This window comes from Papilio polytes, unplaced genomic scaffold (assembly GCF_000836215.1).
Source record: "Papilio polytes unplaced genomic scaffold, Ppol_1.0 DF824270.1, whole genome shotgun sequence".
Taxonomy (NCBI): Eukaryota; Metazoa; Arthropoda; class Insecta; order Lepidoptera; family Papilionidae; genus Papilio; species Papilio polytes.
Genome location: NW_013524934.1, coordinates 1,106,396 through 1,119,582, shown reverse-complemented (window position 1 = coordinate 1,119,582; position 13,187 = coordinate 1,106,396). Strand labels below are relative to the sequence as shown.

The window sequence follows — 13,187 nt, the reverse complement described above, 5'->3', positions numbered from 1 at the left end:
GGAGTCAGATATTTTGGATAAAAACCAAATGTGGGAAAGAGACCATAAGTTGCTGCCAACATCAAGGAAGCAAGATTGCCAAGGTTTGTCATGTCATGTCATTTTCACATATGCAATTGATAATTTGACAAATGTAAACAATAAATTAAAATTTCCATAATTTCATGCGGATGAAGTCGCTCGGGAACAGCTAGTAATTAATATTTGATAATAGCTTATGTAAAATGCAATAAAATACAAGAAATAAATCCAGTGTATATAAATAATGATAGAAATGAATTCTGAAGTTTTTTTTTTATTTCTCTGCGTGTTTATACTTTTTATTTTTCCAACGAACATATATTCGTTCAGATAAATATACATAGGAGCAATCAAAATTAAAGGGCAACCTCACACGAAGTAGCGATCTCACACAGTTTATGATTTCTTAGAACAACATTCATAGTCGCATCCGATTTTAGGGTCGCGATAAAGCACGTATAGGTGTCACTGGTTACTTATTACGTCACTTATTACAGCTAACAATATGAGTTATGTTTGTACATATCTTGATTAAGTAACGAAATAAATGTCAAGTCAAAACGCCTCTATATCAAATTATTTCTCTAGAAGACAATCAGTTCTTGAATTCACTTTTTAAAGTTTTTGAGAGGTTTGAAACTTTTAGAACATGCACATAGATTATAGATAAAATGTTTACTAAATTGCAAATAAAGCCTAGTGAACATTTGGCCAGTATAGTCGGACAGTCTCGCATGCCAGTTGTACGCCAGCGTAGATGTTAGGACCTACTGGCCATATGTAATCCAAGCATTATAGTGACAGAGTACATAGTTTGTAGAGGCGATTATTTTTAGGGCCAAAGTGCACCCAACTAGCAAATTTTAGATACAAAAGTCATTGAACTTATTTTCTTGTTAATTTATAAAATACAGTTATTTCAAAATACGTGTTTTTATTTAATTTAATTTAATTTATAATTAATTAATGTTAATTAAATTCAAATGCGAACGACCTGATCACAAAGATATGCAAGATTGTAGTAAAATCCGTGTATGTAAATGAATTTGTATATTTTTTTATCAAATTATTTTATTTTACGTGTTTAAATTATAATTAAAGCATCGCATTTTTTTAAATAGTTCTGGGTTTTAAATTCTAATTATTTGAACTAGCAACAAAAAAAAAGTTAATAATTAATATCCATAAGTGACAACTATAATTGAATAAAATAATCTATTTGATGATTAGCAAAACCCACCTTTTTGGTTTCCACCTCCGAATGAAAACTCCAAACATATTGAAAGTATCCACTAAATCACATCACTGGCACAAAACAAAAAGATAATTTCCTTCCGAACCACAATTTTCACTATACTTTATTCGTCAAAATCACTTTAAAAACTCAAAACTTGTCTATGCTCGGGGCGTAAGTCGGAAAGTATTCCAAATATAAAATCACCCCATCACTGTTTACAAACAAACACGGCGTTCCAAATTCGAAAATAGAATTGACGTTTCGAATACGACACAGTCAATATGAACGTGAATGCAGGATATTTAGTTAATAACGGAAATCGAATTAACAAAATAAATGTAGAGACGCGACGTAATAACGCGATACACAAGTGCCCCGAGCGCGCGCTGCAAGGCGACTGTGCGGCTCATGGGCTCATGACTCCCGCTTGCAGTATGCAGCTGGGTTGGGATCTATGCCCCTGTTGCTTCGTATTAATAAATTTTAGATGTCAACCGCTTCGCACCAGCGCAGCGGCCGCAGACCTGAATGGACCCGTCGCACACTGATTTGCGACACCGACAATAATTTCGCTTCGCAATATCGATTATCTAATTCATTTTGACACTAATCTTAGTGCGGAATAAGGCAATTGATTGATAATGGTTATAAATGAATAACGAAGTAAATGAAAGGTAGGTTATGTTTGAAATCTTAATTATAATGAACGAAACTCACTAATCAAACCAGGGGGCTTTGCTAAAAGTTAAGGTAATTTAAAAAAATCTTTGACAAAGAGAAAGTTCTATCCAACTCTGATTCTAAGATAGTAAAACTTCATAAATAGATATTGGGACTAGAACTTGAAAACTGATGAGTTTCTAGTCCTAAGTACCTTTAGAATAGGTATCTCTTGAATAGGAGTACCAGGGACAAAATAGAATAATATTTTTTTTATAATAAAAAACATTTTATTAATACGATCAGTTGAACAATAATCATTAGGCTCTGCCTCATGAGCTAGGTGAGAACCTGTATTACAGGAGGCAGATAAATATAGAAGTTATCTACTAATTATGGACCTTAAATATCTAGATATATTACAAACACTGGTTCCAACAAGATATAGGTGAACTTTCGTTACAACAAAATCGATATAGCATGCGGAGTTACGCCCTGGCCCAATTCGCTGCGGCGAGCCGGCAACTGTTCCCGAGGGACTGACAACTCCCGACCCACTTTCTACTTCGCGGACGTGCCCGATACTGTACCGAATGTAGTTCCTTCATATTGCACTTAGTTTGGGAAACTAACGAAGATGTAACAATGAACAGACAGGACAATACAAAAATAAATGTCAGGGACATATAACATCTAGCATTTTTTTACTTTAAATTTCAGTTTTCCTTTTAAGCTTTACTTTTCATAAATGTACGATAAGGAATCGAACCATAAAAGATTAGGTTAATCATTCGTTTAACTCTGAATGACTGAACGAATGATCTCATGGATCTAGTGAATGTTCTTAGTACTTAGTTAAACAATATTGCAGACTTTCGATCGTTCAGTTCAATAAATCTTTATTTAATAGATAATTACTTAATATCATAAAAAGATGAGATATAGGTAAAAAAGATTAAATGTGGGAATACGCGAGTTCCGAGCTCGGTCGACCGGTTTCGTAAATAATGTCTTTACAGGAGTCACCAATCATTGATCGTAAATATTCATTGTACGAAAAATAATAACAAGGTGTCAATAAACATTATTAAGACTAGTATTATTCATCTATGACAGGAAAATGACATTTGCCTTTTTATAGTTTTAAGTATGTTTTTGGCAAAAAAAAAGCAATAAAAACGGGACCAAAGTATCAGGTAAACTAATAAGTTTGGTTCAACAGCATTAATTTTTTATGTAACATCAATAGAAGTGCCGAAATTCAGTTTCTTGTAAAAAAGAAAGTTATCTGTATAAATCCTGGTTAGCGCGGGCCGTGGATTGGTCTCCCCTGTCTAATGGCTTTCATTGCATACGCCGAGTGCATCGTCGTGCACCGCCATACCACTGATTATGATATTGTGATGGATGCATGTATAATTCATAAACTACCCTCACTAGCTACATGTAATTTGTAATAAGCACGATTTTCTAACATTCGAAAGATTCTCTACAAATTCTCTACAAAGTTATCCAACTGGCTGTTGTCTGCGACTTCGTCCACGCAATTATTAAAATAAAAAGTAGCCTATAATATGCCCGTTTATGTCAGTTACCCTTCTGTGAAATTCCGGTGGAATCGGCCCAGCCGTTTCAGAGATTACCAGGAACAAACACTGACAGACAGACAGACCAAAAAATTTTGAATGCGATTCCGTTACCAGCAAATCTGCAATTTTTCTTTTGAAACAAACAGACACTCCAATTTTATTATATGTAGAAGGCCACAATGAAATAACCCATAATTTACTAAATAACTAACACTGGTCTAAAACGTTGTAATCTCTTGTCTTGTCTATTTCGAAATATATAATTAAAACAAGTGAAGTGCTCTCTAGCATAAATAGGCTTTCATGTTTATTACTGGGTGCGACTTCTCGTAATTAACCTACCAAATTAAATTTGTAAAGCAAAAATTACTTTTTTTAATAAACAAGTAGCTTACTAGGCCGAAGAATGGTATGTAGTAGTCGAAAAGGAAAGAATCATTTCTTTTCCTTCAGTTTAAGGGTCACAGAATTCTAAACTTTACTTAGGTTGAAAAGACAGTCAACATAAAGTCCTGTATGTACCAATTGGCGCAAATCTCCGCGAGCTACAAATGTTCCCAGACATACCAGGAATTAGCACATCTCTCGACACCCGATATTTGCGTAATGGCAACACGGAATCGCCTCCAGCGCTGGCATTACCTGGCATTACTCGCCAGTAAATGGCCAAGTTCAAAGTATAATCAACAGACAGCTTCGTGGTCTCTTGGTCTATATTTATGCGTGTTTGAACTACATTTAGTTAAGTTGACTCAAAAGGAGACAGAACAAACATGAATAAAACCTCCTTGCGTTATTATTAACTATAGTTTATTTTACTCAGAGTATGTAAAGGAAATAAACTAGTTATACTTTGATATAGAAAAATTCTTAACCTTTTAAGAGCTTTTTCTTGGCAAGTCGTATTACTTGAGTGTCAGGTTACACGAAGCCAAGAAACTGTAGTTTCTAAGACTTAAGGGCTGTCAATATTTGGATATTTTGGGTCCTTTGAACCTCAACCTTCAAGTCATATTTAATTAGGAGGAAACCCTAAACTTAACGTTACGTCACGTTGGTTGGTAGTTAAATTTAAATGTTACTGTAAACTGGTCGATGTCCTACTTTTTTCTATTCTTTCGATTGTAGAAGGGACTAATTTAAAAAAACAACTTACAGCAATTAGGTGTGCTCGTAGTAAATTCCGTTGCTACGTCATGAAGCATCATAAATTATACCGGCATAGCGTGACAACCTTAGCCAGCATTCCCTATGGGGGCTTCTCGACCTAGTTTTAAATAAAATTGTAATATATACCTTTGCCTATTCTAGTACTTCGTATATTTATTGTGTTAGCTGATACCGCGACTTCATCCACGCGGAATGAAAAAATCCATCCATCTTAACTTAGAATAATTCCTTGTTGATCAACACTCGCGTATCCGAGTCTTGTAAATATTCATTATTTAATAAAAAGTACCTATAAAGGAAACTTTTTAATTTCCTCTCAGGTGTTTAAGAAATCAATTATCATCATCGTTCTATTTATTCTTCGGTCGGCGCAACAGGTTTATGTCCTCCAAATAACTCTATCATACGTCATCTCAGTCATCACTCCCTTTTTGATCATGTTACCTTTCAAGCAATCCATCCATCTCTTTCTATCTACCTCTACCGGTGTATAATAAATGAATATTTGATATTTAAACGTAATTTAAGTAAACACAGTCAAAACGTCGAAACACTTTCCCGAGCAGAAAGTCGGGAGTAGAAAGTGAGATAATTCGAATGGATGAGGTTAGTAAGGGACGTGCTCCGGAGAATCCGGACCTGGAAACCCGGGAACCGTGGCATTGCGTCCCGACGTGACCGGAATTAGGTCACAACGTTGATTGGCCAAGGAAGAACAATTTTTATAATAATTTTACATAATTCTCTCATAAAACATTGAGTTAGATAAAAATGTAAATGAAACTCTTATTTACAAAGCTTTATCTATTCTCGTTACATCATTTGCATTGGATACTATTATATAACTTATCCTTAACAATTTTATTTATTGAAACCCTTTGTTTAATGTTTGTTTCCATAGTATCGGTGTTTCTACATAGTTTTCTGATTACATCATAAATGCTAGAGAAACGTCCTTAAAACACACATTCTTAGCAGGTACAAAAATAATGCATAACATATTCACAATTGTGTTTCCATTACCAGACTTCAATGTTATATCTTGTACTAGTTGTAGCTCGCGTCTTCGTACGCGCGGAAATTAAATTGTAATAAATATAACCTAATAGCTGTTCCAGTGCGGCTTCATCCGCATGAAATTATGAAAATTTCATTTTATTGTTTACATTTGTCAAATTATCAATAGCAAATTTCAAAATGACATGACATGACAAACCTTAGCAATCTTTCTTTCTTGATGTTGGCAGCAACTTATGGTGTCTTTCCCACATTAGGGTTTTTATCCAAAATATTTACCTCCTAAGTTTAATGGCGTGAAAATATATAGCCTAAAGCATGACGTATGTGTAGGGCTTTTAATCAAAAAAGGATTTATTCAAAATTATGCTGTAATTGCTGACACCTTAGGCAACAAGGAAATGTGTGTTTACGCTTTATTATAATAGTATAGATGTTACTTAGCTTAGCTCGATTTGTATGTTTCGATGAATTTGTAAAATAAATTGTTGATATGGCGATTTCATCTATTGGGTAATAAAATGCTGGTAAATTCAGTAAAACGTAAAGAAATGAAAAGGTAAATAACAAATAACGTCAACAATTATCAGGCGAGCATAGAATAGCATAAACTGCGTGCATGATGTGGTCGCAAGTTCGACGCTCGCAACGACGTAATGGCGATGGCAAATAAGCTAAAGTAAAGCGGTGTACACATTGTCACTGGCTTTAAACGTAATATTTATAGTGAAAAGGACACTCATTGTAAAAGAGAGGTCTAGCATGAAAATTTGCGAGAAAGTATTCGTAACGTAGAACAAAGTTTGAGTTATATTTAACGACAAATCTCTAATAACATCGATGAATTTAAGAATAGTTTATCGCTAATTTTCGTGCTTGGCCCCTGTACTATAGCAGGTTTCGGCTGCTGTGACACTTGTATTACTTATATAATAAATAATAATAATAATAATTTCTCTCATTCTCTTCAATAAAAAGACAATAAAATGTCTTAATTTTTCACAGAACTGTAGTTCCACGAAAGTGTATACACACCTTAATGCGTCTCGCATGTTCGCTAAGCATTCATAACATAAGGGCACTTCAGGGAAGCTGTCAGTGATATAGTCCCGACCGTCGTCTGGGCATACGTTGTTATATCAAGGGCTTAACATAGAGGTTATTTAACCAGTATATATACTAGCTTTAAAAGAAATTATACGTTCATTTTACAGCTACGTATTCAATTTTTTTAATGAAATCGAATTCCATAAAGTAAAGGATGTTTGATTTTTAAATTATAACCTAAAAAAAATTGTTCAGGTGTAACTTTTAAAACATTCTAACAAGCATCGATGGTTCAGTGGTAGAATGCTCGCCTGCCACGCGGGCGGCCCGGGTTCGATTCCCGGTCGATGCAAATCTTTTTTTCCTTTTTGTTTTATTTGTTTACAACTATGTTAAATTTTTTTTTCAGTCATTAATAAATTATTATATTTCCAAAGTTATGGAAATATTTTTTCTTTGATTTCTAAGAAAACACAGCGCTTTATATTTATTTGTGTGAGGATGAACAGTTTAAATTGTTATAAATAATAATATATTGTAAAAAAATAATAAAGGCAACTCGAGTAATCTAACCAAACAAATTCGACATAACTGCATCATCCGATATGGTCTAGTGGCTAGGATACCTGGCTCTCACCCAGGAGGCTCGGGTTCGATTCCCGGTATCGGAAGTTTCTTTTTGTTAAAGTTTGTGACCTTAGTTTCGTATCTAATATTCTGTTATGTATTCCAGTGCCATCTATTGATGTAAACTGGACTTACAGATAAGAACACATGTGTAATAAATATAGGTCAATGACCATCATAAATGTATGAAAATTGATAAATCACGTTAAACACACAGTTGACTTTTGTATTCGTTTGTACAAACTTTTATTATGTTGTATTGACTTTAAAACTGTCGCAGTTAAAATATCTACATAAATATCATGTCATCCCTTCTTCTTTATTGAATAAAACAGGGACAACGATATTTTTAAAGGAGCTTCAGCAGTTAATATCCACGGAAATATTCCATTCAATTATTAAGATAGCTTATTGGTTATTAACACTTAGACCATAAAGATAAGAGCAGAAAGAAAAAAAACAGAACAGTCAGTAGGTGAAAACTGGGAGTTTTTTTTTACTTTACTAATGACTAAAATATTTGTGAGAGAATATTGTCACAGTTAAACAGAAGTTACGCATACTGCGTTATAAATATGAGACCTACATAGTAAATGTAAACTGGTCACCTACTAACGAAAATAACTAGTGACAAATCACAGTTAGACAGTAGGAATTAAGCCAATTCTTAATGGTCTCTTCTAAGAACCTATTGCAGTTTGAATTTATTCTAATATCGTTTTTAAATTGACAAAAAGCAAATATTTTTTGTCGAATATGTCGAACAAGGTTTAAGCATTGGTAGTTTTAAGATTTAAAAAAAAAATAACTTACTCCCATACTCTACCCTGTTTAATAACCACTAAGGAACGCCTTGTGTAACCATTAAACACTTATAAGTGTAGCAGTTAATAAAAAACGCGTTAAAAATTCGACTTCATTAATATTTAAAATTCAAAAATTAAAAACACGCATGTCACTTTCACACTCGTAAAATGTGCTCAGAAATATCAGAGCATCTCAAATTCTATTAAGATATGAAGGGAAACCGTGAGAATACGGCACAAATTAGGCTGATTGACACATTACAATCTTATCTACAATGTTTATAGTATAAATTTGATTAAAATTATTTAAAAACCTGTTTGAAATTCAAATAAAACATACAAATTAACATGTACTTCGTTATCATGCGACATTTTCGGTACACAAGAGGCGAACTCACACTGATACGTAACATAATAAAAATTAGAGGAAAAATAACCTCAACTAATTCAGGCTTAGCTATTCCCCGTTTTGGAGTAACTCAACCGTAAACAAAACAGTAACATTACCTACATTTTAATAAAATTATAACCTCAAATGTAACGACGACAAAACAAGTGGGTCTGAGGAAATTCAAACAATCACCAACAAGTTTACGGTTTACGGTATTGTTACAGTCGAGTCGTCACCACGGTTGGTCACCCATCGTCGACTGTTACCATGTTACCCCACATTTCCACCAACCGGGAATTTTTTTACCCTAATAGAGCACGCCTTTATCAGAGATACAATCATGCTCACAACTATTTACATGTGAGGTGGAGTAGTTTGTAATTTATTGCTTAGTTATGTAATTAAAATTAATAATAATCTTACTTCTTAATAATACTCAACACGCGAAAATTTAGATAGATGGCATAGGTGCCATCTATCTAAATAATAGAGCATAGTGTTCAGTGCAAAATACAACATCTTTGGCTGACAAGCGGTAAGAATACAGCCTAAGAGGTTGCATACTGGCTACCAAGACGTTTGCGTAGTTACTTATTAGAAAAATAGAAAAAACAAAAGAAGAAAAGGAAGCACAGAAGAGACATGTGATCGCGATAGTTTTGGGTAAATATGTAACTAAGTTTAAAAAATAATGTTTTGGTGTAAATAAAAGTTTTTGTATTTTTGGCTATGGTGCGGTAACATGTTAAACACATAGTCTAGAAGAACACAGGCTACTTTGGTTTTTTTTTTTTTCACACGGCCGGAGTTGCGGTCGTAAGGTACTTATTTAATAACAAATAAAAAAACTGGCTGGCTGCACTTCTATGACTGTGACATTTAAAAACAAGTCAACATTAACTCGATTGTTTTAAAAATTGAGTCAGCAAGGCACAAATAGATTTCCGAATATTCTATTACGATTATTTAGCTATTGTAAATTATTTTGTTATATTGCATTAAATTATATTTGTGCTGACTGACATAACGAGGAAATAAGGTTGTGCTGTATTCGCATTTGCATTTGCAATAATTAGGTAGGTACCTATCGTTAATTTTTTTTAATTTACGCTGAGTCGCGGGTAAAAGCTAGTAAAAAATAAACTCATCTACAATACTCAAGGCTGACTTGGCCACAAACTTATACATCCTTGAAATTGTTGCTAATGGTAATATCACGCTTTGTATACGAAAATTAGCATATTAGCAAACATTTAAAAAACGTAAAGTTAAATGTTATTTTAAACGATTCAAAATTGCCTTGAAAATTGTTTAAGCGTAGTACTACACTATGACACTTTAATCTTTGACAAAACAGATGCTAGAATAATGTAAATTGTTATATCACAGTGGAACACTACGCTAAACGTTACAAATTACGCAGCCGTGTCGTCACACGGATGTTTGTGTATTCCGTAAATGGAAATTAAATTCTCTTGATTACAACGCTCGTGTCACTTCATTAATTCAACGTGACAGTGCGAGGCCGTAACATGAGGTGTTATTGTTTGTATTGCTATTACAAAAACAAATGAACAAATGTAAAAAATGATATCTTTGTTACTCCCTATGAAAACGAAAGGGATAGAAATAAAAGAGTAGCGAAACAACAGATAGATCGTTGCGGAGCTTTTGTGCTCTAATCCTTAGAGTGGGATAGATAGGATGATGAGTAAGACAGAAATATTATTTTTTTATTATATGTTTCGAATATGGAACATATATCTTGTTAGTAATTAACTCTTGCATAATGTTTAAGAATGTGATAAATTAAAAAGGATATTGGAATGTATGTATGTTTAGAGTAGGGAAGCGAAATCTTGATTTTTAAGGTTAGGTTACAGTTTCCTCGTCACTTTATAAGTAAATTGAATGCAGGCTCGGCATTACCTTGAATTAATGTGAAAATATATCCATAAATAACTGACAAGTTATAAAGGAGATTATCATATTCATGATTTATGATCACTTGATTTGTTAAACGAAACGACAACTTTATTTATACACATACAGAATCAATTATTTGATGATTAAGTAGTCCCTTAGTGTAGATTTCATATGTAGCGTCCTAAATAGATATTAAGCCTCTATACTTAAATTTAGACCAGACAATTTTTTTTATAATAATAGGGGAAAACGATCGGCGTGAACACCAAGGTGGTCAACGACGCTTATGGACATCCGCAACACCAGTGGAACTACAGATGCGTTGCCGGCCTTTAAGGAAATGATAGGCTCGCTTCTTGAAGGACCCTAAGTCGCATTGGTTTGGAAATACCGCCGAGGGCAGACCGTTCCACAACGCGGCTGTGCGGGGCGGAAAGTTCCGCGAAAACCACACGGTTGTGGAATGCCAGCCATCGAGATGGTGAGGATGGTACCTGGGGGTCGATCGTGTCGTCCGATGACGAAACTCGGCGGCAGGAATCGTTTGAAACACTCCCCGTGGTAAATGCCGTAAAAACGCAGAGGGAACTGACGTCCCTTCGCAAGGCCAGAGGATCTAGCCGATCGGTAAGAGCTCGATCGTTGACGTTTCGAGTCGCACATATGTATTATTCCGAGATTCACCATTGAAAAGCTTCGTTATTAGTAACATAGGCTATTTGTATTATATTTTTTATTCTACGCGGATTAAATCGCTATTATTTACTTTATTTAATAAGTAAAATTAATAATTCAGAGTATAAGATTCCCGTAACATAGCGGTATTATTTATTTTAGCGTAACTTTGAAAGATGTCTGCATAAAATCTGACCTTTGCTTATAAAACAATGGACAATAAGTTTTAAAAACAGTTATAGTACGTATAAATATTTGAGATAGTTACCTTAGCATTCTTTTCTTTATACTCATCATAAACTTATATATTTAGTTATTTAAACAGTTATATGAAAACAATAAATTATTCATATTACATGGAATTCCAACGAATTTGAATAAAAATGTGCTACCTAATCTATTAGTGGGAACGTTCCGCATACTATAAACTTTACAGTATAATTAATAAATTAAAAACTTTATTATACAAAGTAAATAACTGTAAACAGTTCTAACGTTTTAGCGTTAAAATAAAACTTTGAAACCCAAGATTGTTATAATCTTTAAACATTGAAATATCAGGTAAGTAAACTGAAGGAGTAATTGTCTGTTTGAGGACTAGATCTACATCACAGAAAGGTAGACAGAGCAAATAAATGTTATTTATTTATTCTTTAAGAATTAACAGCGAATTATTAATATTGCGAACAACCATATTAGTCAATTGTCTACATTAAATGAACCCAATTCTACCACAAAATAGAAACTAGCTGTCCCGCGCGACTTCATCCGCATAAAATTATGGAAATTTTATTTTATTGTTTACATGTGTCAAATTATCAACTGAAAATGACATTACGATGACAAACCATGGCAACCTTGCTTCCTTGATGTTGGCAGCAACTTATGGTCTCTTTCCCACATTAGGGTTTTTGTCCAAAATATTTACCCCTAAGTTTAATGGCGTAAAAATATATAGCCTAAAGCGTGATGTAAGTGTAGAGTGCTTTTTAAAAAAGAATTATTCAAATATATGCTGTAATTGCTGACATCTTAGGGAACAAAGAAGTGTGTGTTTACGCTTTATTATAATAGTATAGATAGCCGAGCTTTTTATATTCTACATGTAGTTAATCTTTGATCAATATTAACAGAGCTGACAATTACAACCGAGCAAGCTTAACTCACCTCTCACTAGCGATGGGTTAAAATTAAACGTGACGTAACTACGAACCAGCGACAAACTAATAAACTACAGTTTACCTTGAACCGTATATCTCATTGCGAGTTTACTTACGCTAGGTTTCTGAAGTTATCACTTAATTTAACATTACCTAGCGACTCGTAAGTGTTAAATTGATTTCAGTTACAACGTAGTAAAACTCGAGTTACATAGTTAGGAAAACAAATGAAGGTATCGAACCAAAATACTAACGAGTGGTTAAATTTAGCCGGGAAACCGGCCATTAATCAATTGTTTGGACATGCTACTCGAATATTGGAGTCTTAAGGGTGATCCTAATAATGTTTTAATCTACACTAAGGTAGACTTCTTTATGTACATCTCAATTGTTTTATGATAGCCTGGTAGAATACTTTACTATAGTTTTTTTTTTAACTCCACTTTAAGGGACCGTTTTAGTACCGATTAAAGGATCTAATAACTATATAAATAAAATTTGTTGTCTGTCTTTTAATTTTCAAAAAGAATTTTAATAAAAAAATTGCTGGTATTTTATAAAGTGACTCTATTGATAACTTTTTCATATAACAAACTATTTATATATCTCAAGTCGTGACTGAATGCTCATGACTTACAAAAAATATACATTTATTTACCAACAATGGACAATAATAACTTCAAGGTGAGCGTAATAAAAAATGAAGTTAGAAAGTTACAATAATTTAGACGAATCTGTTGCCTAGGGCTTCTCAAATCGGTGAACTACGCCTTTTTGACCGACTTCCCAAAAGAAGGAGGTATTCAATTCGTCGGTATATTTTTTTTTTTTTTTTTTTTTTTTTTTTTTTTTTTTTTTTTT

The 13,187-nt window shown here is 33.5% G+C and overlaps 1 protein-coding gene and 2 non-coding genes across 6 annotated transcripts in view; 2 read left to right on the top strand and 1 right to left on the bottom strand.

Annotated features, from left to right (window-relative positions):
• LOC106104340 overlaps nt 1–13,187 on the bottom strand; it is a 271,002-nt gene that overhangs the window by 248,370 nt on the left and 9,445 nt on the right. For 2 of the 4 annotated variants that reach the window (XM_013284368.1, XM_013284390.1), the window contains exon 1: nt 1,262–1,670. The exons of 1 other annotated variant lie outside the window; for it this stretch is intronic. In XM_013284368.1, the coding sequence (XP_013139822.1) occupies nt 1,262–1,299 (38 nt within the window). In that variant the 5' untranslated portion in view covers nt 1,300–1,670. Of the gene's footprint in view, nt 1–1,261; nt 1,671–13,187 lie in introns of those variants that run through there. One more of the 4 variants, XM_013284382.1, reaches the window with a different exon arrangement.
• Nucleotides 7,023–7,093, top strand: Trnag-gcc. Its single transcript has one exon. It is a non-coding gene; the product is annotated as a tRNA-Gly (tRNA).
• Nucleotides 7,341–7,412, top strand: Trnae-cuc. The gene has a single exon. It is a non-coding gene; the product is annotated as a tRNA-Glu (tRNA).